Source organism: Zootoca vivipara, chromosome 13 (assembly GCF_965207765.1).
Source record: "Zootoca vivipara chromosome 13, rZooViv2.hap1.1, whole genome shotgun sequence".
NCBI classification, from domain to species: Eukaryota; Metazoa; Chordata; class Lepidosauria; order Squamata; family Lacertidae; genus Zootoca; species Zootoca vivipara.
This window is the reverse complement of record NC_142596.1, coordinates 46,072,248-46,097,504: the sequence shown is the minus strand read 5'-3', so window position 1 is coordinate 46,097,504 and position 25,257 is coordinate 46,072,248. Positions and strand designations below refer to the sequence as shown.

The following is a 25,257-nucleotide window of genomic DNA, read 5'->3' as shown; positions in this document are numbered from 1 at the left end:
TTCCAAAAAGACCGGAATAAATTTATATTACATTTGAAAGACAACTGTAAGCAGTTAACATCATTAGCAGGGTTAGTTGAAGAGGTGTAAGATGAAGTTATTACTTATTCGGGTTGAATAACTTAATGCCTTAGGTAATGATATAACAAGAATAGGAGAGGAAGTGAAATGCAAGAATGCAAAACTTAATTTTGTAAACCATTAGGCAGGAGGGAGGGAAGTCGATAGGCTCAGCTGAGCCAAAGAGATATAATAAAATGATATGATGCTATGTAATGTGATTATATGTAAAACTAATAAAAAATTATCAGAGAGAGAGAGAGAGAGAGAGAGAGAGAGAGAGAGAGTGCTGACATGCCGGTGGGTGAGTGGCCTAGGCTGGTCTTCCCATGTCCCCCATGTCATAATTGCTGCCACCACCCTCCACTGACCCATTTGTTCACTCGCACATGCACACAACAGGGTGCTAGAAGCTCATGGTCTGAGCGGGTGGGTGGGGGATAGGGATTGGCAATGGGGTGTCAGGGAGGTGGACAAAAGGAGCTGAGAAGGGATAGGGGGGGTTGAAGGGGATGGGGGGTTGGAAAGGATGGGGATGTGAGGGGATGAAAGGTTAGCAAGGGATTAAAGCATGGGCAGTGTTGGTGTCAGGGTATAGGGAATCAGATCCCTCCCACGGTGGCAGCCAAAAATCAGAGAAACGATAAAAGTTCTTACCAAGCAATTTATTCAATCATATGTAGAGAGTGACGAAGGAATGCAGCCTTCCCTAATAATGGCGTTGCTCCAAGTAAGGTCCCACCCACCCACACCCACCCAGTCTTCCCTATTCTACTACATCAGCTAATCTGGGCTTTCTGCCGCTGATCTCTCTGTTCTACTACCCTCAATGCCCGCTTAGTCCTGGGAGAGAGGGTGGGTCAGGAATGCTCTCCAAGGACACAGTCAGCTGTCACTCCTCTGGTGCTTCTACTTCTTCCTGCTGTTCCTCCTCCAATATTTCCCAGCTTCTGCCCTCTGCAGCCTCTGGACCATGCCCTTCTGCAAACCACTGTTCTAAATCTATACTGTCCTCCTGTTCTCGAGAATGTTCAGGGGAGGGGGGGCAGTTCCCACCATTCCTCCTCGGTCCAACCCCTGACAGTTGGTGAGCAACATGAGCAGGAGCAGACCAGCTAAATACTTCCAACACTGACTGGCAGCAACTCTCTGGTGTTTCAGAAAGGGAGTATCTTCTGGCTCTACCTGGAGTTGCCAGATGTTGAGCCTGAACCTTTCATCATGCAAAGCAAACATTATCTTCCTGAGCTTCAGAGTACACTGGCTCCACCTGGAGCTTCTCCATAACCCCTCACCAAAATCCTCCGAACGTACACATCACTGCAGCACAGACAGAATCTCCCCAAGAGCAAGATTGTCCCCTGAAGATTGCATCCCGTTATTACCACTGTTACATAACTCTGTGTTATCGCCCCTGTTGCCTGAGTAGTGCACAGCCATCCATCACCGTGCTAGGAAATAAGATTTCGCTGACAGGGCCGCGCCGCTTAACTCTCTTTATAAAAAGACTCGTTGAGAGAGAAAGCAGAAACAAATGGCTTCAGCGCTTGATACAATCCCGGTGTTCATTACACGTCTTTCAGGCAAAGTTTTCAAAGTGGGAAATCAACAAGACTAGCAACAGTCTCTCTCTGAAGATGGAGAGCGGCTGGTGGCGTCACTCGAGGGAGGAGAGGCTGTGTTGCAACACCCGGGTCCAATGCAAATGGTCCCAGGAGAGAAAAGGGCATTGTCTCAACGCAAGTAGACACACATCCCAGATGTCAGGCACTGGGCAGATGAGGAGGAGTGGTGGAGACCTCCATCCCAAGAGGTTTCCAGGCACGAGGAAGATTAAGAGAGTATGATAAGAAAGGTTCATGGTGGTGGCCAATGGCACACACCCCAGAGAAAGAAGCAAAGAGTTGGGTAATAATGGGGGATGAGTAACAAGAGCAAGCTAGCACATGCTCTAGTTCTGAACAGAGACAGGACTCAGAAATGGTAGAAACAGTACAGCAGACACTTGAAAGCCTGGTTCTCCCAGAACCAGACACTCCCTTCGTGTCTCAGACCAGAAAGCCAAACAGAGATAGAAAGATTCTTTTGCCGACCACCATAGAGTGTAAGGAGGGGTTTGGAAGCTAGGAAGTACAGCAAAAGGTGGGCACTGAGCAACGTCTCGAGACTGAGGGAACACAATTCATGAGTCTCTCTGTGTATTCTGTTGATTTCAATAAAATAACTGGGAGAAGCTCTCCACACCTCTGATTTCACCAGGCAGGTGGCCCGTGAGTCGTGGCACCAGCCATGTGAAAGCTCTTGAGGGGGTTGTGGAGAATGACCCATGGGGAGTACATCCTGGGTGGGGGGGAAAGGGGGTACAGTCTGAAGCAAGGGTATGGCCTGGGGGAGTCCTGAGGACCAGATGAAGACATATGGAGGGCCACCATCAGCTCCCTGGCTTGGGGTCCCTCATCCCTGCTATACTGGGTTGTCTTGGTATATATAAGGACCTTTTATATTGTTGTAGGTTTGGGGAGTCAGTCTGGACAACACCATGAATCCCTTCCCATTCTTGGGGTCCTCAGACCCTGGGTAGGTGCCTGGTACCCCTGGTGTTTCTCACCACTATGAGATTGGGGTGGCTTGCAACCATACATTTGCTAGAAGCTGATGTAAAGCCTTTGTTTGTGAGACATTGACCATATCTGGCCATTCCTCCTCTCCTCTCATCAGCATCCCAAAAGAACATGTTGTGTTGGGAAAGCTACAACTAAGTCATCGAATTGTAGAGTTGAAAGGGACTCCAAGGGTCATCTAGTTCAACCCCCCTGCAACCAGGAATCTCAGCTAAAGCATCCATGACAGATGACCAACCTCTGCTTTAAAACCTCCAAGGAAGGAGAGTCCATGACCTCCAGAACAAGTCTGTTCCACTGTCAAACAGCTCTTACTGCCATAAAGTTTTTCCTGGTGTGTAGTTGGAATCTCTTTTCTTCTAACTTGAAGCCATTGGTTCCGGTCCTACCCTCCGGAGAAGGAGAAAACAAGCTTGCTCCCTCTTCCATGTGACAACCATACAGATGTTTGAAATGGCTATCATATTGCCTCTCAGTTTCTTCTTCTCCAGGCTAAACATACCCAGCTCCTTCAACCATTCCTCATATGGCTTGGTTTCCTGACCTAGGACAAGCATTTCCCACCCCTTCACGTGGCTTATAGGAGAACAATAGTGTGTTGTGTGAGCTGAGCTGGATGCAGGTTGGAAAAGCTAGAGACACAGACACATGCTGGATCTGTGCTGGACTAAGGGAGAAGCAAGATGTGTTGGTGTGTTGATGCCGTGAGCCCTCTTCATCCTATGCTCAGGTTGCAGATATGTGTGAATAAAGCCATATATCCTAAAGACCTTTCTCCCATCCACCTCACCTGGATGGTAGATAGAATAAAAAAAATATCCGAATGGGGAAGCAAGATTTGTTGAGGTGCTCAAGACATGAGCCCCTCCATCCTATGCTCAGGTTGAATAGATATGTAAATAAAGCCATATATCCTAAAGACACCACAGTCTCTGCTGAACTTCATTCCAGGGAGACCGAGCCCCAGGGGAGCACCTGGAATCCCAGGAGTCTCTCACCACTCAGAAATTGGGGTGCCATGCAACCATACATTTGCTAAGAGCTGGTGCCAACCCTGTGGTGCATAGAAACCCAACGTTTTTGCTGGTCGGCTGAAGGGAGAAGGAAGAGATGAGCTTTTGCGGTGCCCTTAATGCAGTTTGACAAATGGAGCTTCATGGCACCTTTCAGGCAGGCTAAAAAAATAAAAATAAACCTACCAAGTGTTCTGCATTGCTTGTCCCTAGTAAGTCAAACTGACACACTCACATCTGTCAAGCTCCCTCTGATGTCACCCTCACTCCTCTGTGTGCCGCCTTAGAAAATTGTCTTTTCCCTGTCAGAGGGGGAACACGGTGACAGAAGGAGGAGGAAAAGTTGCATGCAAAGCTATTTAGTTTTGCTACACAGGGAGTCTGTTATGATGTGGTTACAAGCGTGCAATTGTTGTTGTTGTTATTCCATTAATGTACACAGGGCTTTGCATTCGGGGTGCAAGAGTCATAGCTTAGGAGTAGAGCATCTGCTTTGCATGCAGAGGGTCCCAATTTCTATCCCCCGTCATCTCCAGGAAGGACTGGGTAAATTACAAAAATCACATTGGCATTATGTTCTTCCACCCCGTCCATTCCACCGCAAGGGAAACGCAATGCAAATGGGGGTGGCGGGGGGGGGGGGAACCCGCAAGGCATTGTTGGAGGAATGAAAGCAACAGCAGCAGCAGCAGATATTGATCACGATCTCTGGGCTGACTTCTGTTCCAGGTTTGGGGCAATTTGGCAAACATTGGCAACTTCTGTTCACGATCCCATTTTCATTAGGATTCTCCAACATCCTTAATTGAGAAAGGCCTTTAAGGAGGGATTGCTACTCCGTGGCAAAGAGCTTCTTTTGCATCAAGAGGGTCCCTGATTGCAAAGTGGAAGGTGTTTGTATGTATTGTTATGGGTTCAGTCTAGATCAGGCAAGTCCAACTCCACAGAGACTGTGATCTACTCCCAGTATAAAAAACTGGAAGTGATCTATCCATTGACATTGGGTTGCCCAGAGTTGTTGAGCTTTAGGGGGAGGGTCCCAGAGTTCTTAAGCTACTTTTGGGGGGGGGAGGAATCGGTCAATTGACTGAACAGCACTGCCACTCATAGAATCATAGAGTTGGAAGAGACCACAAGGGCCATCCAGTCCAACCCCCTGCCAAGCAGGAAACACCACCAAAACTCGCAAGCATAACGCTTAATTACTTGCACTTGCTGCCGAGCCCAGCTTCCATTGCTGCTGCTATGCCAGCAGAGGAACATATCACCAGGGGAGGGGGGCAACAACATCCCTTGCCCGCGATCGACCATGATCAGCCGCGATCAACCACGAACACCCTGGGGATCTACCTGTCAATTGCGGTCGACCGGTCGAACATGTCTGGTCTACATGATGCCCTGGGTCCATTCCAAATCTGTGTACCTGTAGCTTTGAAGCTAGGATGTATAAGAAGGAACTGGGTGAACAGGTCAAACTAGTCTTTTAACCTTAGCCACTCAGTTAAGTACCCTGCATCTTAAAAGACTGAGCTCTGTTTCCATATAATCAAATGACGGGCCTTTCTCCCTTCCACCTCACCTGGCTAGTAGATAGAAGAGCAATTGCCAGAGTTGTATGGGTGTGTTTGGCTGATGCTGGAAGCTGGAGACAGAGACATGTCTTGCTCTGTGCTGAACCCAAGCTGGAGTTTGGAGCTTCCTTGGAAACCTAATGGCGAAGCAAGATCTGTTGAGGTGCTCAAGACATGAGCCCCTCCATCCTATGCTCAGTTTGAACAGATATGTAAATAAAACCATATATCCCAAAGACACCACAGTCTCCGCTGAACTTCATTCCAAGGAAACTGAACCCTGCATAAAGAGGTTGGAACCCCTCGAAGCCTCTTGCTGCTCAGACTAACACTATACTTCAGGTTGTGAAACTAGTGTGGTGGAGTCTCCTTCTTTGGAGGTCTTTAAGCAGAGGCTTGACAGGCATATGTCAGGAATGCTTTGATGGTGTTTCCTGCTTGGCAGGGGGTTGGACTGGATGGCCCTTGTGGTCTCTTCCAACTCTATGATTCTATGAATTGGGAAGTAAATGTTTGGACAAGCTAGTAGCTTTTGTATGTCAATTTGCAAGGCAGCTTTCTTACGCACACATATACAAATCACAGGAAATGGATTCGTTCAGCTCCCGGTCCTGCAACATAAATCAAGAACCGCTACCATGGAATATGGTTTACTGAGAGCACTCTGCCAGTCTCAGATTTAGAAATACTGTCCCCAGAAAAATCTTTTTTTGCCATCTATCTTTCTGCACCATGTGTTTTTTTTATCCCTGATCTATTGATCTGAACTCATTCTGTCTGATATAACTAAGTAGATGGTATAGAAATAACTTTCATAGTTACTCTATGTGACAAATGGTTGCCAAATTTTGCTCTTCCCACCAGTCCTAATCTAAATAGCAGCTGTTAGCACTTTTCTGTTGGTGCAGTAAAAAATGGAGCAACCAGTACCTCTTCTCCATAAGAACCACCCATCTAGATCAGTCTAGCAATGAAAGAGTCAGGCAGCTTCCTTTTCACATCAGTTCTGCAGAGACTCAATCATACATCCATTCCATAATTTTTTTCGTGGATTTTTTAAAAAAATGAAAATTTTGCATTTCAACTGTGCATACTTTATAAGCATTTTATATGTATTCTCCCCCAAAATATGTAATATTTTTGTTTACTTTCCACTACATTTTCTCCAAAAATATGTATCTCCATACACATTTCCCCCATGAAACCTTTCGTTTTCTTTCTTTCTTTCTCTCTCTCTCTCTCTCTCTCTCTCTCTCTCTCTCTCTCTCTCTCTCTCTCTCTCTCTCTCTCTCTCTTCTCATGCCTTCTTAAACCAAAACTGCACTACATTGCAAAATTCGGGCATGTGTGCAATCCTAGTGACAGCTGGATTCTGACCCAGTATACACATCTGGGATGTGTCCTGCGAACTTTACAATGTAGATCTAACAAATTTCTCCTCCAGCACCTGGTTCACAACAGGAAGCCAGTCAGATGCTTCTGGGAAGCCCATAGGTGGAGCAATGGCTGTATCCTGTTGTTGCTCCCCATCAACTGATATTCAGAGATATATTGCTCCGGAACATAGAGGCGCCATTTAGCCATGGACCTATCCAATAAATCTGCCTTACCCTTTTGTAAGGTCACCCAAACAGGCAGCATCTCAAGATAGCAAATTCCATTAATTATCTGGGGGTTTGTGTGTGTGAAGTCTTTCTTTCTTTGACTGACCTGAACATCCCACAAATCAGTTTCATTGGATGTCAAATTCTAAAAACTCATTTCCTTCTACACCACCAGTATTTTTTATTTTTTTACAAGGTGTAACCGGAACGTTCAGTGAATGGTCACAGAAATCGGACACTGAGAAATATTCTAACACAGGCATCCCCAAACTTCAGCCCTCCAGATGTTTTGGACTACAATTCCCATCTTCCCCGACCACTGGTCCTGTTAGCTAGGGATCATGGGAGTTGTAGGCCAAAACATCTGGAGGGCCGCAGTTTGGGGATGCCTATTCTAACATACCTTACAGGCCTTCAAAGTAGGCCCCCTCTGATATAATGCGCCATCGACAACCTTCATAGAACTATTGGAAACTTCTGCAGAAGTCCTCTTTTCGTACTGCTTTCAGTTTCCTCGTCACAGCAGCTTGGATGTGTGAAATGTTGGAAAATCTGTGCCCTTTCAGTCCAGATGTTTTGGAAAAGAAAGAAATCTGGTGGGGCCAGATTGGGAGAATATGAAGGGTGGGACAACTCAGTAACCCCAGTAACGATTTCATGCGGAATATGCAATTCTTCCGCCATCATTTGGACGGATAAACACCAATCGCACATCAAAGACTCACAAACTCTGTCGACGGTTTGACAGACTGAGGGTCATCTTCGATGGTTTTCCACCCTTCATCGAAACGCTTAAACCACTCATTCACTGTCTTTTGAGTTACAGCTTCATCTCTGTACACAATTGTGAGCATTTCGTGGGTTTCCAATGCTGACTGTATGTTCAAATATTTCTCGCTGTGCAATTTCTGTGACCATTCACCGAACTTTCCAGTCAAACCTTGTATAAACTTCCCATCATGCCCTGCTGCCCACAGAGTAAACCCAAGGTCCCAACTGGCATAGGCATGGACCTCAAGGTAACTTACATGGTTTCTGTCCTTCTCAATTAAAACCCACAACAAGCCTTTGAGGTAGGTTAGGCCAAGAGACAGTGACTGGCTCCCAAGGTCACCTAGTGAGTTTCTTCACTGGTGATTTGAACCCTGGTCTCTTCCAGATCCTAGTCTGACACTCCACATAGTTCGCCGTTCTTTCTTCCTCCTCCTCCTCCTCCTCCTCCTCCTCCTCCTCCTCCTCCTCCTCCTCCTCCTCCTCCTCCTCAAATTAACAGCCTCTGACTGAAATCACCATCAGTACAAGAGCACCTTCTCCTCACCTGCTTAAGAAGGAGGGAACAGCGCAGGAGGGGGAGTCCAAACTTCAGAAAAGACAAAGCATTCCCACACTGTTTCTAATCTCCCCTTGCCAGCCTCATCTGTCAAAACTTCACATTCTCGCACAGCGACATGCGAGGCAACAACAGAGCGTGCGGAGAGAGAAAGAGAAGGCTACAAGCACCATCAAAAGCTCCCCACTGCAATTGCCAGATCCCACAGACTCTGCAAAGGTTTTCGGCCGCTGCCTTGTGCCTCCTTTCTGCCTGGCAAAGACGGTTTCCTTCCTCATTTGCCAGAAAAGAAAGCTGTTGGGAACCCAACGGACATAGCAGGAGCCTGAACCGCGGATGTTTGGAAGAGCGATTTGTTATCTTAGTGGGATTTGCCTTCCTCCCCTTCCCTTTTCATCAAGAAGCCAAGAAAAGGGATGCTTTTCCATTGCAATTCATTTGACAAAACACATCCCCTCATTTCCCTAGGCACAGCTCCCTATTCTATGCCTCGCTGTGCCGGGAGAACCTGTCTTCAGGTTAAATGGCATCTTTGCCAAATTAAAAAGTGGCCAGCAAAGAACCAGGTATGTATGTGTCCTGGGCTGGTTGGATGCAGAGGAATGGTGGAAGGAACCAGCTGGAGAACCACCATGGAAAGAAAGATCAGAGCACAGGGAGTGGTGGTGGTGGGTCAAAGGGAGTGGTCAGAGGGTGAGTGGTCAGAGGGAGAAGAAGAAGACGAATGAATGGGAGAAAGAGGTGTCAGAAGCTGAAGAGGTAACCAGGCTTAGTGAGCAGGGAGAGTCTGTGACAGAGAGCAGTCCAGAATCAGAGGCAGAAGCTGAAGCAGGAAAGGAGGGAGGTCAAGAGGCAGAGATTATTCTTGCTGCTGAAGAGACTTCTAGAACCAGAAGAGGTATGAAGAGGGTGAAGGAGAGATTGGCTTCATGCATGCCCAGTCTCCAAGTGCTGGGAAAAGCCCTGGAGAGGAGGGCTGGCTGTGGGGGAGGCAGGGACTTTCAGTCTCAGCAAGATCCATGGGACAAGACCTACTGTGGTCATTAGGCCTGATACTCCACTAAGTCTGTGCAGATCACGTTCTTACTAATAAACAGTTAGTTAGCTGCAACTTTCACAGTGTGATTTACTGGTGGCTTGCTCTGACAGTATGTGTTGCAGCAGCAGCAAAAATAAAAATAAAAACCAAACGCTATTTTAGGCTTCATCAACAGAAGTATAATGTTTAGATCAAGGGAAATAAGAGGAGCACTCTATTCTGCCTTGGTCAGACCCCACCTGGAGTCCTGTGTCCAGTTCTGGGTGCCACAGTTTAAGAAAGAAATTGACAAGCTGAAACGTGTGCAGAGGAGGGCGACCAAAATGATAAAGGGTCTGGAAACCAAGCTTTAGGAGGAATGGCTGAGGGAGTTGGGTATGCTTAGCCTGGAGAAGAGGAGACTAAGAGGAGATTTGATAGCAATCTTCAATTACAGTGGGACCTTGACTTATGAAATATTTGACATCCGACCTTTTCGACTTACGAGCAGAAAAAGTGGCCGTGCGCTTACGATTTTTTCGACATCTGAACGGAAAACCTGTTCGCGGCTAGATGCGGTTTCCTCGACTTATGAATTTTTAGATGCGGTTTCCTCGACTTACAAATTTTTCCATTTCCAATGCATTCCTATGGGAAACTGCTTTTCCTATGGGAAACTCGACTTATGAAGTTTTCGACCTACGAGTGTGCATTCGGAACGGATTAAATTCATAAGTCGAGGTCCTGCTGTATTACAGTATTATTATTTATTATTTATTGAATTTATATACTGCCCTATACCTGGAGGTCTCAGGGCAGTTCACAGAACAAAATCAAAATATAAAACCACAAAATATATACAAAATAAAACAACTCAATAGTGCCTCCCCCCAAAAAAACCCCACACATTTTAAAAGGGCATAGGATGTCAATCAAATCATCCAAAGGCCTGGTTAAAAAGGAATGTTTTTACCTGTCACCTAAAGGTGTATAATGAAGGCACCAGGGAAACTTCCCTAGGGAGAGCATTCTACAGGCAGGGAGCCACTGCAAAGAAGGCCCGTTCTCATGTTGCCACCCTCCGGACCTCTCGTTTAAGGCTTTGTAGGTCAAAACCAGCACTTTGAATTGGGCCCAGAAACTAATTGGTAGCCAACCTGGCTGCTGGATTCTACACTCGCTGAAGTTTCCGAACCATCTTCAGAGGTAGCCCTATGTAGAACACATTGCAGTAATCTAACCTTGAGGTTACCAGAGCATAGACAACAGTAGTTAGGCTACCCCTGGCCAGATAGGGGCACGGCTGGGCCACCTGTCAAAGCTGATGGAAGGCACTCTGGGCCACCGAGGCCAGCTGGGCCTTTATATCTTAAGGGCCATCACCTGGAAGATGGAGCAAGCCTGTTTTCTCCTTCTCCAGAGATTGGACCTGAACCAATGGGTGCAAATTACAAGAAAGGAGATTCCACTTAAACATTAGGAACAATAAGAGCTGTTTGACAGTGGGACGGACTACCTTGGAAGGTTCAAAAATAGAGATGGGATGGCCACCTCTCACAACTTTAGTTGTGAAGGATGCTGTCAGGGGTTATTGCGACTACTCCAGAGTAACAACCTTCCACATGCTTGTCTTTTAACAGTCTTTATTGGTGCACTCTATTTACAGTGTAACGAGGTGTGGGAAACATGTCTGCTCATTCCGATCCAGAATCCGGCACTGCCCCTCTGAGCAATTTCGGCCAACATAATAGTCTCAGGACAGTGAATCTCCTCCCCTTTCTCCTCCTCCGTAAATCCGGTGCCGGGAGAAAGGGTCTACGCTCCTTCCTTTCCCTTTCCCCCCTTTCCACCCCTCTCTCTTCCCGCCTGTGGAGCAGGGGCTCTCCCATGCTGCCAGAGACTTGGCACTCTCTCTCCGCTTCCTGACTAGCCCCTTCCAACCCCGCGCTTCCATCGCTGCTTGGGGAGGAGCTGCTCCTGATAAGAGGGGGAGGTTCCCTATACTCTCACCCCCTTACAGATGCATTGTAGGGGGTTGGGCTGGATGAAGCCTTGGGGTCACTTCCAACTCTACAATTCTTTGATTTAAGGAAAAGAGGATTCCATCCAGCCCCTATTCCATTCCTTTATTACAGGGGTGAGGAACCTCAGAAACAGGAACCAAATGTGACCTTCTGGCACTCCCTTGCTGGTACCCGGTACTCTCTCTACATTAGAGGTAACTGGGAATGAAGGAGAAATTGGTTCAGTCTTCAGGGAAGGGAGGCATCTTCCTCCCTCCCTCCCTCCCTTCCTTTCCAGGGGCTCATTATGACATTGATAAGAAACATCAGTCAGGGCGAAGTTCAAAGTGACACCTTGCAATAGCCTTCATTGCATTATTCTTTCCACAGGCAGCAAATCTGATTGAGTATAGATTGGATCTGTGTCCGCAGGCTCTGAGATGCCTGCTCCCTGCAATCCCTGAAGAAATTTGCTATAATAATCTAATCTATTAAACACCGTGTCCATATTTAACGCGTCTTGCAGGGCATCTGGGAGCATCAGCTGAAACACATATGCTTTTTCTTCTTCTTAAGGGAATGTGGCAATTTTGGGAAGGGCAACACCCAGAACCACCTAAAGATGCCGAACATTGGAAGATTCGGGACAGGCAAAAAGGAAGCATATTTTTTTTTGCAGAGCCTGTAGGTGAACTGTGGAATTTGCTGCTGGAGAGGTAGTGATGGCGACCAGCTTGGATGGCTTTCAATATTGGATATAATATTCAGTTAGAATCCTGGGAAAGGTGGTGGAAGGAAGGTATTCATTTTACTGCATGCAGTGCACTTAAATAAAATGTTATGAAAATGATGTATAGATGGTATTTAACACCAGGCAAACTGGCTAAAATGTACAAAACAAAAACCAATGAGTGTCGGAAATGTAAAGAAAGGGAAGGTATCTTCTACCACATGTGGTGGACTTGTTAAGAGGTAAAGGCTTTCTGGGAAATGGTATATAATGAGTTAAAGAAAATGTTTAAAATTCTTTTGTTAAAAAGCCTTTTTATTGGGGATAGTGGGTGACAAGATAGCAAGGGAAGGTAAAAGGCTGTTTATGTATGCAACAACCGCGGCAAGAATTCTCTTAGCCCCAAAATGGAAACAACAAGAAGTACCAATGAAAGAAGAGTGGCAGGTGAAGATGATGGACTTTGCAGAACTGGCGAAGCAGACCGGAAAAATCCGAAACCAGCAAGAGCAAGTATTCCAAAAGGACTGGAGTAAATTTATATCATTGTAGGCAATTAACAGCACTAGCAGGGTTGTCTGAAGACTTGTAATGAGAAATTTCCTACCTTTCCACATTTATTTAAGTTATAAGTCATTTTATAATGAGTGCAATTAGAATTGGAAAACATACATAATGCCATGATATAAAGGTTAATTTTGAAAGCCATGAGGCGGGAGGGAAGGAAGTTGATAGGCTCTAAAGAGCCAGGGAATAAAGTAAATAATGATGATGCGAATGTATATAATTAAATGGAAAATAAATAAAAATTATAGATAAAAAAACAAAATGGATTTGACAACTTGGTGGAGGATTAGGCTATCAATGGCTACTAGCCAGTATTGTTACGTCCTACCTGCATTGCAGGAGGTAGTATGGCTTTTATATACCTGCAGCTGGGAATCACAGGTGGAAAGTGTGCCACAACACTCCGATTCTGCTTGTGGCCTTCTCATGGGCATCTTGATGGCCACTATGAGAACGTTCTGCAGGACCAGGTGGGCCTTTGGCCTAAACCTGCAGGGCTCTTTTTAGTATTGAGGTGTTTTGTCATCCTCAAGCCTAGCCCAGTAATTCAAAATGCCAGGACCAAAACTGGCATTGACCCATGGAAGCCCACAACATCGATGGGTTATGGATCATCTTGCCAAACTCGTAATATTTCTTCCTGCTCATTGGCTCAATGCCCCGATACGTTATTCAGCACCGGGGATTAGGCTGAATCCCAAACTATTGTGAGCAATGAATAGAATGTCGACAAAGACCACATACGCCTTCTAAAGGACTGGCATTGTTTTTATCGTGGACCAGTCATTGTGAGGCAATTCTTTGATATGGTAATAGACGACGCAAGAAAAGAAGAAACGTCAACATTAATCTCCTTTAAGGAATAATTTTTAAAAAGTGAACTGTGAAAAAGATGGTTTCTGTTGGCATCTGGCAGACTGGACTAGATGGGCCTTTGCTTTGATCCAGCAGCCAAGCTCGTTTGTCTCATTGTGTTCCTCCCTGTTAGCTATAGTATTGCACATTTTGTCTCTATCCTTCCTGAAGGCAGAGAGCAGAAGAGTGGATTCCAAAATAGACCAGCATCACATCTGTGCAATGGTGCAGATTAGGTGAATCTCCCAACCTTTCCTGGTGAGACTCTACTTATGTTCCCATGTTTGTTTGTTATAGTGCTGTCGTACTTACAAATTCTATTTCTATTTATTTATTTATTTATTTATTTATTTTTAGCAAGTTCTAGACATGCCATTTAAAAAAATAAATAAATCTGAGCGTTTTACATAAAATAGTACCCAAAAAATGAAGACAGACTTAAAGAAAACAAACAGGCATTCTGAAATTATCAAAATATAGATTAAAAACAATCCATTTTTTAAAAAAGAATCCTGCATTGCAGGGGGTCGGACCCTCGGGTTCCCTTCCAACTCTACCATTCTACGATTCTTTGATTATCCTGCCAGTCCTACTCCAAGTGGACCCAACAGAAATTAAGAGACCTGACTAACTTGGCTCCGTTAACTGTAATGGATCTACTCTACGTAGGACTTAGTTGGGGTCAACCCAATAAAGCTATATATCTGAACAGACTTGCCTAGGAAAAATAAGCATGTGACAAGAGTTAAAAACTCTACAATGAAGGCATTTATCCAATACTAAGAAGTGTAGAATTGGCTTTTAAAAAACAAAACTAAAAACAGCAGACGTTCTGATAAATGCCAGGCAGCTGTGCCCGAACGCTAAAGGCCCTGGTGGAGAGCTTTTCTCTCACCTCACAATCCTTCCTTAAGTTCCCCGAGACCAAAGCTCATCCCCTTAGGAGACTGTAGCAGTTGTTGTGTATTGATCATGAAAAGACCGTACATGACAGGCGATTTGCACCATCTGCTGCAGAAGGTGTCTGTCAAGGAAACCGATGCAGACACCTTGGGATGTCCACGTTGAGAAATCACTTAAGAAAAGGAAGCCGCAGCCGAGGAGATCCGTCAACGGCAATGAATGGCTCGCACTGTCAAGAGGACGGGAGGTAAAAGCAGCTGCCACAGCTGGAACCGAGTGGTTTTAGCCCTGGAACGTAACACTGAAGGTTCACAAGAACCTCTTTCTTGCCTGATACTGAGTATCACATACCCTCCTGAAATATACTCGGAGTCGAGAGTGAATTTCATGCTCTTTTCCCAAAACCATCTGCTTATATACATTATTTACACAATGGGCTTTGCGTGATTGGCTACTTCAGGGCTACACCTGTGGGCCAATCAGTTTGTGGATTGACTTCTGCCAGCAGCCTGATTGGCTGCTCCTGCAGGCCAATCAGGTTGCGGATTCACTTCTGCCAGCTGCCTGATTGGCTGCTCCTGCAGGCCAATCAGGTTGCGGATTCACTTCCACCTGGAGTTGGGTGGGGTGGCTCCTGCGGACCAATCAGACTGCTGATTCTGGATCCTGTTGTTCTATGATTCAGCTCAGTACATAACACCTCCATTCTTCCTCAGATGAAAATAGGGACATCTTCTACATCTGTGTTGTTTCCACCACTCCCACCCCATGTGCCGCCTCCTCAGAGGCTGGGGCAGCAACACAGACTCAGCAGCCAAACAAAGCAAACCAGAGCCAAGCGACTGTAATGGCCGCTCTTCAGCCTAGACATATAAGAATTAAATCAATTATGTCAGAATGCTAAGCACTGGGCAGAAAGGCCAAATGCCAGTGTGTAGTCAAAAGCCGCAGCAATAGAGATTTCATTGTATTCCCATATGCTCATTCCATACGTATCTCCGTCAAAGCAGATCTAAGAAAGGAAAGGCAGCATTTGTTGAGGAGAATCATCAGAATGGTTTAACTCGGAGATAAGGACCCTTTGTCAACCTTGAGGGCCCAATTCCCTTCTGGGCAACCCTCCAAGGGCCATGCCAGTGGTGGGCATGGCCAGAGGCTAAAGTGGGAGAAGTAATGAATGTAAATCTTCCTGCATTGAAGGGGGTTGGACTAGATGACCCTTGGTATCCCTTCCAACTCTATGATTCTATGAAATCTTGCCTTTGTGCAGTAGGCTACATTTTTTTAAAAAAACTTATTGCATTCTAATAAAAGAAATTTACAGAATATTTCGATACAAAAACCCCCGAGATATATCAACTTGTACAAATACATACCTACATTCTCCCCACCCTCCCCCTTTCCACCCCATCCCCTGTTTCCCCCATTGGACTTCCTGTCAATTCCTGATGTATATCCTGCATTTGAAATAAATGTACATAACTTGGTAAGGATCTCTATATCTATTGTCTAATACATAGTGCATCACGGTAAGAAGTTGAAATTTATCCTAATTCGTCCAATCTCCAAGGTCAATCAAAAGCTTGCATACCCTGTTTCTCATATTTTAAGGCATCCCCATAAAATAAGCCATAGCAGGATTTTTAAGCATTCAAGGAATATAAGCCATACCCCGAAAATAAGACATAGTGATAGGAGCAGCAGCAATGCCGGCCGCGGCAGGAGGAGGAGGAAAAAAATAAGACATCCCTTGAAAATAAGCCATAGTGTGTTTTTTTGAGGAAAAAATAAATATAAGACGTGTCTTATAATATGAGAAACACGGTAGACAACGAACCTTTGCATGTATGATTTATATCAATCCCATTTTTCCATAAATTTCACCAATGACTTGCCTCGAGTGTAGTAGGCTACTTTCTACGCAGTCAAACACAACTTTCCCTATTCTCCAGCCAGGAAAGCAAGAGGCACGATCAGATTTCAAGGACACATTTCCAGGCAGGCAGAAACATTCATGGAGGGAGAGAAGCAGGCCCAGTAGGGGCGTAATGTGAGGAAGGGCTGTGACAAGGGGAGAAACATGTGGGCCAGATACAGAGCAACATCAAGCTACTCTCCCATCATGCATTTCCCAATCCTGCTACCCAATATCCTGAATCTGGGAATTTTTGAAGCAGACCTGGGGACATTCAATAAAACAAATACCTGTCCATTTTTCACTCTTTTGGGTTGACCACTTTGGACATCAGAAAAGTGGAGCATACATGGTTCAAAATAAAAAATAAAACACCACTTACCCAGTTTTCAAACTGACCAAGGCATCCTCCACTCCTTTCTGGTTGTATTTCACCATGTAGGCATGCATCTCCTTATAGTTGTTCCTGATATTTCTCTCCGTGCTCCCATTTGGGACAGTCCCAAACCGAAAAGGAGGTGAATAGGCGTATGGTTGTTGAAACTGGAAAGGAGGAGGAAGGAGAAAGACAAACTAAGAAAGCCGTCTTTGAACACATGGAAGAATGGGTTTGATGTCAGAGAATTGACTTGCAACCTTCTATGTGTAAAGGACATGTTCTCTCACTGAGCTGTGGCCTCATCAGTGGAAGCCGCCTTCTACAGAATCAGACCATTGGTCCACCTAACACTTTTGGGATTCTTTGTGCTTAGAAACTTATTTGCAGAAGGAAATGGAAAAATGCATTCCACCCAGTCAAAGCACCGCTCCATCTAGCTTGGCATGTTGACAACTTTTGACTGGGAACAACTTTCCCTCAGGCAGAGAGAGAGGGGGGGTGTCCTCAATACTTGTTCCCAGACAGCGTACTGACTAAAATTCTGGAGAGGATGATTATTTTAATACATGCGTCAATCACTTTCATACAAAGTCTCAAAGGAACTTAAGCAGAAAAATGCAAATGGATGGAATCAATTGAAAGGCAAAATATCTTCTTTTTCTTCTTCTTCTTTGGCGATCACTCGTAGCCGAATAAGATTGTCTTCCATAAACACGGTTTTAACAATGGATTCGTAAGTGACGGTGTGGAGGCCAATTCTGGATCCACGCATCCTTCCACAGTGGGGACATTGGTTTCCAGGCGGGAGTTGATCACGGTGTGGATTTGCCAAGCGTGCCTTCCTCTTAGCACGTTTCTCCCTTGCATCCTGAGATCGAGTGTCTTCAAAGCCCACAACACCTTTGGTAAAGGCTGTTCTCCAACTGGAGCGCTCACAGGCCAGTGTTTCCCAGTTGTCAGTGTTTATACTACAGTGGTACCTCGGTTTATGAACACAATTGGTTCCGGAAGTCTGTTCATAAACTGAAGCGTTCATAAACTGAAGCGAACTTTCCCATTGAAAGTAATGGAAAGTGGATTAATCTGTTCCAGACGGGTCCGCGGAGTACTCAACCTGAAGCGTACTTAACCCGAAGCATGGGTGTAATTGGTTCCGGAAGTCTGTTCATAAACTGAAGCGTTCATAAACTGAAGCGAACCTTCCCATTGAAAGTAATGGAAAGTGAATTAATCTGTTCCAGATGGGTTCGTAAACCAAAAATTCGTAAACCGAGGTGTTCGTAAACCGAGGTTCCACTGTACATTTTTTCAGATATGCCTTGAGACAGTCTTTAAACCTCTTTTGTTGACCACCAGCATTACACTTTCCATTTTTAAGTTCGGAATAGAGTAGTTGCTCTAAAGAGCAATGCACAAGATTCCTAAAACGTTTATCAAACCACACAGTCCTACCCCACCCCACTAAAAGTGATGAGTCAAATTGGAGGTAGACTTAGCTACCAAAGGTCTGGAACACCCAAAAACTGACAGTGTTGGGAAGAGCTTTCCACAAACAGTGGCCACCCCTGAAAAGGTATGTTCTTGAGTCTCCATCCTTCACACCTTCCATGGAGAGAGCCTCTAATGAAGACAGCAGAGTCTGGATTGGCTCATGTGAGGAGTGGCAGTCTCTGAGGTCCTGAGCCAAGGAAGGCTTTATAGGTCAAAACCACTACTTTGAAATGACTCCAGAAAATAAATTGGGAGCCAGTGCGTTTGGGGCAGATTCAGTGTGAGAATCAGATCTCTAATCATGTACTCCATGTTGAATCTGTCAGATTAGTTTAAATTCAGTTCTCCACATTCATAGCCTGCATCTTCCCCAGACTGGGACTCAAGGAGTCTTACACAAATTAAAACCAACACAGATAAAATATAGAAGGCTAAAAACTTGTAAAAAACCATCATGAAAAAGTAATTATAGTATAAAAGAATTAAAACATATGTATTAAAATTCAGATTGCAAAAGAGCAAAGCACTATTTCCACACCAGTGTGCTTTTTTTTAAAAAAAAATGTTTCGTGAAAATTCACCAGCATTTTAGGGTGGTTTTCTCCTAATTCACACATTTTTGCCTGAAATTTTGCTTAACATACACATTTTTGCAAAGCAATTCCCCCTAATATAATGCATTTTTGTATCCTATTTTCACTAATGTATGCATTTTTACACACAATTTACCCAAATGTACGCTTTTTAAAAAACAGCATGATTTGGGCTGCAGTACAGCTTTGCAAAATCCAGGGAAATGCAAATTTCAAAGGATGGCTGTGATTCGGTTTGCATACTGTTCCATAGCGTGCGGGTTAGGTAGGTATGCCTTTAAATGAGAACTGAACCCAATTTCTTCCCTCTCCTATCCATCCCATCTCTCACCACTAATGCAACAAGCCCGAGGAATAGGGAGAGAAACAAGAGATGAAATTCACCTTCTTATCACTGAGGCCGGTCACCTGGTCAACAAATTCCTCCTGGATCATAAATGCGGCCAAGTTGGCTGTGTAGCTTGCCAGGAATATGACTGCAAAGAAAGCCCAGACGGACACCATGATCTTGCTGGTGGTCCCTTTTGGATTCTGAACCGGCACAGAGTTGTTAAACACCAGGCCCCACAGCAGCCACACGGCTTTCCCGATTGTGAAGGATGGTCCGTGCGGATCTGCAAGTCACAAAGAACCGACGTTAGGATAAGGCATCCATTGTAAGGAAATGGTTACCGAGGTCTTCACCATGATGTCGCTACTGTTGTAGCAAGTTGCAGCTGACCCAAGTCCTACTCAGACTCAAAAAATCGAAGGGATTCCGTTAGTTACAACTATTTTTAGTCAACTGGCTTCACTGGGTCTGTTCTAAGTATGACTTAGGCCACATTCTCACCAAACCAGACCCTCCAAGTGTCCCTATTTTCCAGGGACATTCCTGATTTAGAGAAGTCATCCCAGTTTCTGATTTGATCCCAAAATGTCCCACTTTTCCTTAGGATGTCCCTATTTTCATCGGAGAAATGTTGGAGGGCATCTGACCTCCGAGCCACCAGAAGGCAATCCTGTGTAGGGAAGTTTTTTCAATGTTCAATGTTTTCTTATGTTTTTAGATATGTTGGAAGCTGCTCAAAGTGGCTGGGGCAAACCCAGGAAGAAGTGTGGGGTATAAAAAGCAAAATTTTCATTATGGAATGGGATGTCCCTATTTTCATCAAAGAAATGTTGGCGGGCATGGCGTACATTTGCAGCTCTATGGTGCCTTTGTAATGGCTTCTCCCAAAGAATTCTCAGTGCTGTAGCTTTTTAAGGGTGCTGAGAGTTGTTGCAAGACTTCTACATTCACCTCCCAGAGCTACAGTTCCCAGAAAGGACCTCTTTCAACCAAGGGAACTATGAAATATAACAACCACAAACTGGCCTGGAAATGCAGAGAACTGGGCTTCAGGTCGGAAAAAGGAAGAATACAGAGAAACTGACATATCTGCCCATCCCTAGTGCCAACAAATTTGGAGCACCACCCCAAGGCTTTGTTGGGGGGGCAACAGGCTAAGAATACAATAACAGGCTGCTGGATGAGGCCAAAGGCCCATCTTAGTGCAGCATCCTGTTCTCACAGTAACCACCCAGATGCCTGCAGGAAACCCATAAGCAGGATTCAAGCACAAGAGCATTCTCTCCTCCTGTGGTTTTCAGAAACTGCTATTCAGAAGCATTTCTGCCTCTTGCCGTCGCTGCATAGCATAGCCATCATGCCTAGCAGCCATCAACAGCCCTCTCCTCCACTAATTTGTCCAATTCTCTTTGAAAGCCATCTAGGTTGGCGGTCATCGCTGCCCTCCTGCAGGAATGAGTTCCATCATTTAACTGTGCACTGCCCGAAGAAGTCCTTTCTTTGAGAAGGACTTTCAGGAAATAGACTGCGCCAGCTAATCTCAGGGCTCCCTCTCTGCGCAAAAGAATGTGCCCATCTCAGCCAAGGACAGCGAGAGTCGCCCACAAAGAACTAGTCCATTATAGGCCACATATTAAATGAGACACTCTGACCACTTCCATAGTGTGCTGTCTAATTGTTTCTCAAGAAGCCAAAATGGGGTTAAGGAGGTGCAAAGGGGGGGAAAGAGGCAAGAGAGGAGACAGAAGGAAGCTTCTGGTGAGTCGTTCCCTGAACAAGGAGTCGTACCTTTCCCTTGCGCCAAGTTCCGGTTGTAGCCCACGGGGCTGAAGTACTCAAACACAAAGACGGCGATGGCCGATACAATAAGCAACATCACAAACATCATCACCCAGACCGAAGCGCTGAAGGGCTCTGCGGAAAGAGGAAAGCGTGAGTTGCAACAAGCAGCCTTCTGCAGGGAGAGGGGAGGAAGCGTTGACGCGGTTGCTCGTCGGAGATTTTGTGTGTGTTTTAAGAACCAAAATAGCAGCAGGTAATCTGACAACACGGCTACATCTCCCCGGAGTCGCAATGCAGGCTGGAGAGAGAGAGAGAGACCCCTCAGCAGGGCATCTTGAGCTGCGAGTGTCAGGAGACGAGTCCCATGCAGGGATCTGGCCTGGGAAGAACGCCCATGTCAGAAACCGAGGGGGCAGAGGAGAGGTATAATAAACACAAAGCCCCTCCCCCACCTTGCAACTTTGCTCAGGGTCACCAAGATCTGTGCTGCAGTTGGATGCATGCTAGTACATGGGGAGATGTCGGGTTAGGTTAACTTGATGAGAGAGGAAGGGCGGGGGGAGACAACAATCTCCTGGGATTTTGCCTCCGTAATTAGGACACATCCAGATCAAGGTTCTATTTCAGCTGGGAGAAATACAGCTTGCAAGCATCCAGTGCCATCGAAAGACTTGGAGGGCAAGCGCACCATGGTGAGGCAAATTTGCAGAAAACTGTATGAGCTGATGCAGATCCCAAACTTAGTTCCATAAATTCATCCCCCGTGTCCCCCTACCCAAAAAAAAAAAAAAGCATTAATCAGAATGGTGGTTTGCGCAAGCCACTAAGGAAGATAATAACATAATAAAACAGCAATCAATTCCACATTTATTCAAAAGCTATTTAAAACTATTTAGTGTAAATTGATTCGACAGAACTGATTAACTTGATCCAGGGATATCAGCTTTTCAAAAGCTAATAGCCATTTATGTTTCCAACACCCCCTTGCCTCTTAGCACCCTGCTAGCTAATCCCACCTCCTCCTGTGGGTGGTACCACACCCACTTTGGGAACCACTGAGCTAAAGTATATCTGTAGATGCCAATGCATGCCAGTTTTCAGAAGGAGAGCCAGACTGCAAGCAAAGTGTTTAAAAAATATGAAAATAAAGTTTCCAAAGTTAAAACAACAACAGAAGGGAAGGGACAGGAGATCTGGGCTCCATCTTCCGTATGACATCCCTTGAGATATTTGAAGATGGCTCTCATACCTCCTCTCAGTCTCCTCTTCTCCAGGCTAAACATACCCAGCTCCTTCAACCATTCCTCATAAGGCTTGGTTTCCAAGATGTGTGTACCTCTGGCTTTTACGATTTTATTTTAATGCTTCGTATTACTGAAACTTAAAAGGGGCAACAACCCTAGCAAAACATAATGCAATAACACCAAATATGCTAAAGCAAAAGCAAACAAAAATCCAGCTTCGCGGAAACCAAGGCAAGTGCAAAGCAGAGAGGGAGGCGTAAGGCAATAAAGTTAAGGAGAACCTGCAGCAAAAGGGGGAGAACGGCTTGCACAACCTTGAACTCCTTGGAGGGAAGAAGGTGGGATGTGAACGTGATAAATAATAAAGAAATAAACCAAAGAAATAAACATGCTCTAATAGCAACGCAAGTCCATTGCTTCTGCTGCAGCATCTGAAGACACACATCCATATTCCATTCAGGACTGAAGATCTGCCGTCCTCACCATTTAATCTCTCAATCCTCACCCTGCCCTGGGGGATTTCGCAGAGCAGGCTGGCGCTGGTGCTCGTGACCGCCTAGCATCCAAAGAACTGCACCGAGAACACGTCAAATGTGGCAGAAGAAGTTTCTAGCTCCCTGGCTGAAAGTAGGCCCCCATCTTCAGCACTATATTAAGCAGACGAGTCTGTTCTCCAAACTTTTAAATGTGCAATTTTTTAAAAAGTGACAGAAATGTGTCATGGAACTGCTAAGCGTACTGTGCATTTTTTTGGGGGGGGGGGGAGAATGAAAGCTGTCAAAATATATGGTAAGGGGGGGAGATAAAGCTGGATCAGTCTGTAGAAACAGGAAAACGGGAGGGGACGTACCTAAAAAAGCAGATGGAGACACCGTGCCGTTACTCCGAGACACCATGACGCTGATGCCCGTTTCCACAAAGGGCACAGAAAAATCGACCACCTCTGAACGCTCGCCGTTGATAGTTAGGGATCCCACGGCCATCACGGCTTGCTTTTTGACCACCTGATGCCCAAAGAGAAGAAAGAGAGAAAGAGAAAAGACAGGCAAGGTCAGTCCACCAAGGGAGGTCCGTCCCGTCTCAGGCAAAATCAGAATGTTTGTGTGTGGCCAACTTTTGACTTAAGAGCTCTTTTACCTAACATAACTTACTTCCCCAATCATTCCGTTCCACTCGTTGTTGATCTTCTTCCCGTGCTTGCCATTGGTCACCAGGTAGAGGTCATAGGTGAACTTGATGGCTTTGGAGAGCTTCTTCAGGATGTCGATGCAGAAGCCCTTGCAACATTTCTTCACGTTCTTTCCTTCCTTGGTGATGTTGCTGATGAGGCAAGCAAACAAAAGCTAACGAACTAAGAAACCCAAAGGGAGCTTTTGGCTTTTAAAAGGGGTAGGCAAACACTTGGGTTAGGAGGGCAGGTCTGTCCATGAGTATTTCTAGTTGGGGTGTCTATGGAAAACCTCCATGTTCAGAGGCAGTGTATCTCAATGTCAATTGCACAGAAATAGCAGGAGATGCCTGTTGACTGCACATGCTGCTTTGGGCATTCAGGAAGTCATCACCTGGGTGTGGAAGAGGATTTTGGACTAGAAACACCTGCAATTTGATCTTGCACAGCTCTTCTTACATTTTCCGTCACAATAATCAAATGACCTAATTACAAGTCATGTCCCTTAATTTGAGTGGGTCTATTCTGAGCAAACAGGGACCCAGGTGGAGCTGTGGGTTAAACCACAGTCTAGGGCTTGCTGATCGGAAGGTCAGCAGTTTGAATCCCTGCAACGGGGTGAGCTCCCGTTGCTCGGTCCCAGCTCCTGCCCACCTAGCAGTTCAAAAGCACATCAAAGTGCAAGTAGATAAATAGGGACCGCTCCGGCGGTAAGGTAAATGGCGTTTCCGTGTGCTGCTCTGGTTCGCCAGAAGCAGCTTTGTCATGCTGGCCACATGACCCGGAAGCTGTACGCCGGCTCCCTCGGCCTATAGAGCGAGATGAGCGCTGCAACCCCGACTGGACCTGATGGTCAGGGCCCCCTTTACCCTATTCTGAGCAAAAGCTAACTGAATACCACCCTATATGTGGTATTATTATATGGGTATTATAAACAGATACCTTCCTGAGTTTCGTAAAACAGTGGTCTTCAGCTGGCCCAGATCCAAGACTCACCACATGGAACCCATTTGATTTAAACTTAATAAAGCACATTGTGAATCCCGAAATGGCAATTCACAGAGTAGTATGTCTTAGTGTTACTACAAAATGAAAAGCAGTGGCTGTTACACTGAAAGGCTGAGAAGCTATTGAAAAGCAGTGCTTCTTGCAGTATGGGAGGAATCTTGAAAGCTCTAGTAATAATAATAATAATTTATTATTTGTACCCTGCCCATCTGGCTGGGTTTCCCCCAGCCACTCTGGGCGGCTTCCAACAAAGATTAAAAATACATCAAAATGTCACACATTAAAAACTTCCCTGAAAAGGGCTACCTTCAGATGTCTTCTAAATGTCAGGTCGTTAGTTATCTCTTTGGGAGGGCATTCCACAGGGCAGGCGCCACTACTGAGAAGGCCCTCTGCCTGGTTCCCTGTAACCTCACTTCTCGCCATGAGGAAACCACCAGAAGGCCCTTGGTACAGGACCTCAGTGACCAGGCAGAACGGTGGGGGTGGAGACGCTCCTTCAGGTATACTGGGCCCACGCCGTTTAGGGCTTTAAAGGTCAACGCCAACACTTTGAATTGTGCTCGGAATTGTGCTAGGAATAAATTGGAAATGAGCAAAGTGCCCTTGCTTCATACAGAGCTCTCTCAACAGAGGCACAGATATAGGAAGGCAGGGCATATGGCTGGCCAGAAACACAGACCTTGTTTTAAAATATCTCATGGCTTTCTCCAGCCACATTGCAACACTCATGGAAATGGATAGAATGGGCACCTCCATCAGAAGAACGCATTTTAGTCCAGACATGTGTGAAGCGCTCCTTTTGTCTGGTCAGTCTAAGCTAGAATCAGGGGCGGAGCAAGCGGGGGGCCAGGGGCGGTACACCCCAGGCACCACCCTGGAGGGGGTGTCACTTGGGGCTGCACCCCCGCCCCACGATCGGTGCCTCCAAAGCTGCGCACCTCGCTCCAGCTACAAACTCTGGGTAAAAAGCCCACTCAGTGCGGCGGGTGCACCGCACTGAGCGGGCTTTTCACCTAGAGTTTTGTAGCTGGAGCAAGGCGCGCGGCTTTGGAGGCGCGGGGGGCAGCG

At 45.7% G+C, this 25,257-nt stretch overlaps 1 protein-coding gene across 2 annotated transcripts in view; it reads right to left on the bottom strand.

Moving 5' to 3' along the window:
- GRIN2A (glutamate ionotropic receptor NMDA type subunit 2A) overlaps nucleotides 1–25,257 on the bottom strand; it is a 207,542-nt gene that overhangs the window by 24,995 nt on the left and 157,290 nt on the right. For both annotated transcript variants that reach the window (XM_060282391.2, XM_088656648.1), the window contains exons 7-11: nucleotides 23,162–23,330; nucleotides 22,861–23,014; nucleotides 20,773–20,898; nucleotides 19,038–19,267; nucleotides 16,573–16,733 (exon numbers count right to left, since the gene is read on the bottom strand). In XM_060282391.2, the coding sequence (XP_060138374.2) occupies nucleotides 16,573–16,733; nucleotides 19,038–19,267; nucleotides 20,773–20,898; nucleotides 22,861–23,014; nucleotides 23,162–23,330 (840 nt within the window). The remainder of the gene's footprint in view (nucleotides 1–16,572; nucleotides 16,734–19,037; nucleotides 19,268–20,772; nucleotides 20,899–22,860; nucleotides 23,015–23,161; nucleotides 23,331–25,257) is intronic.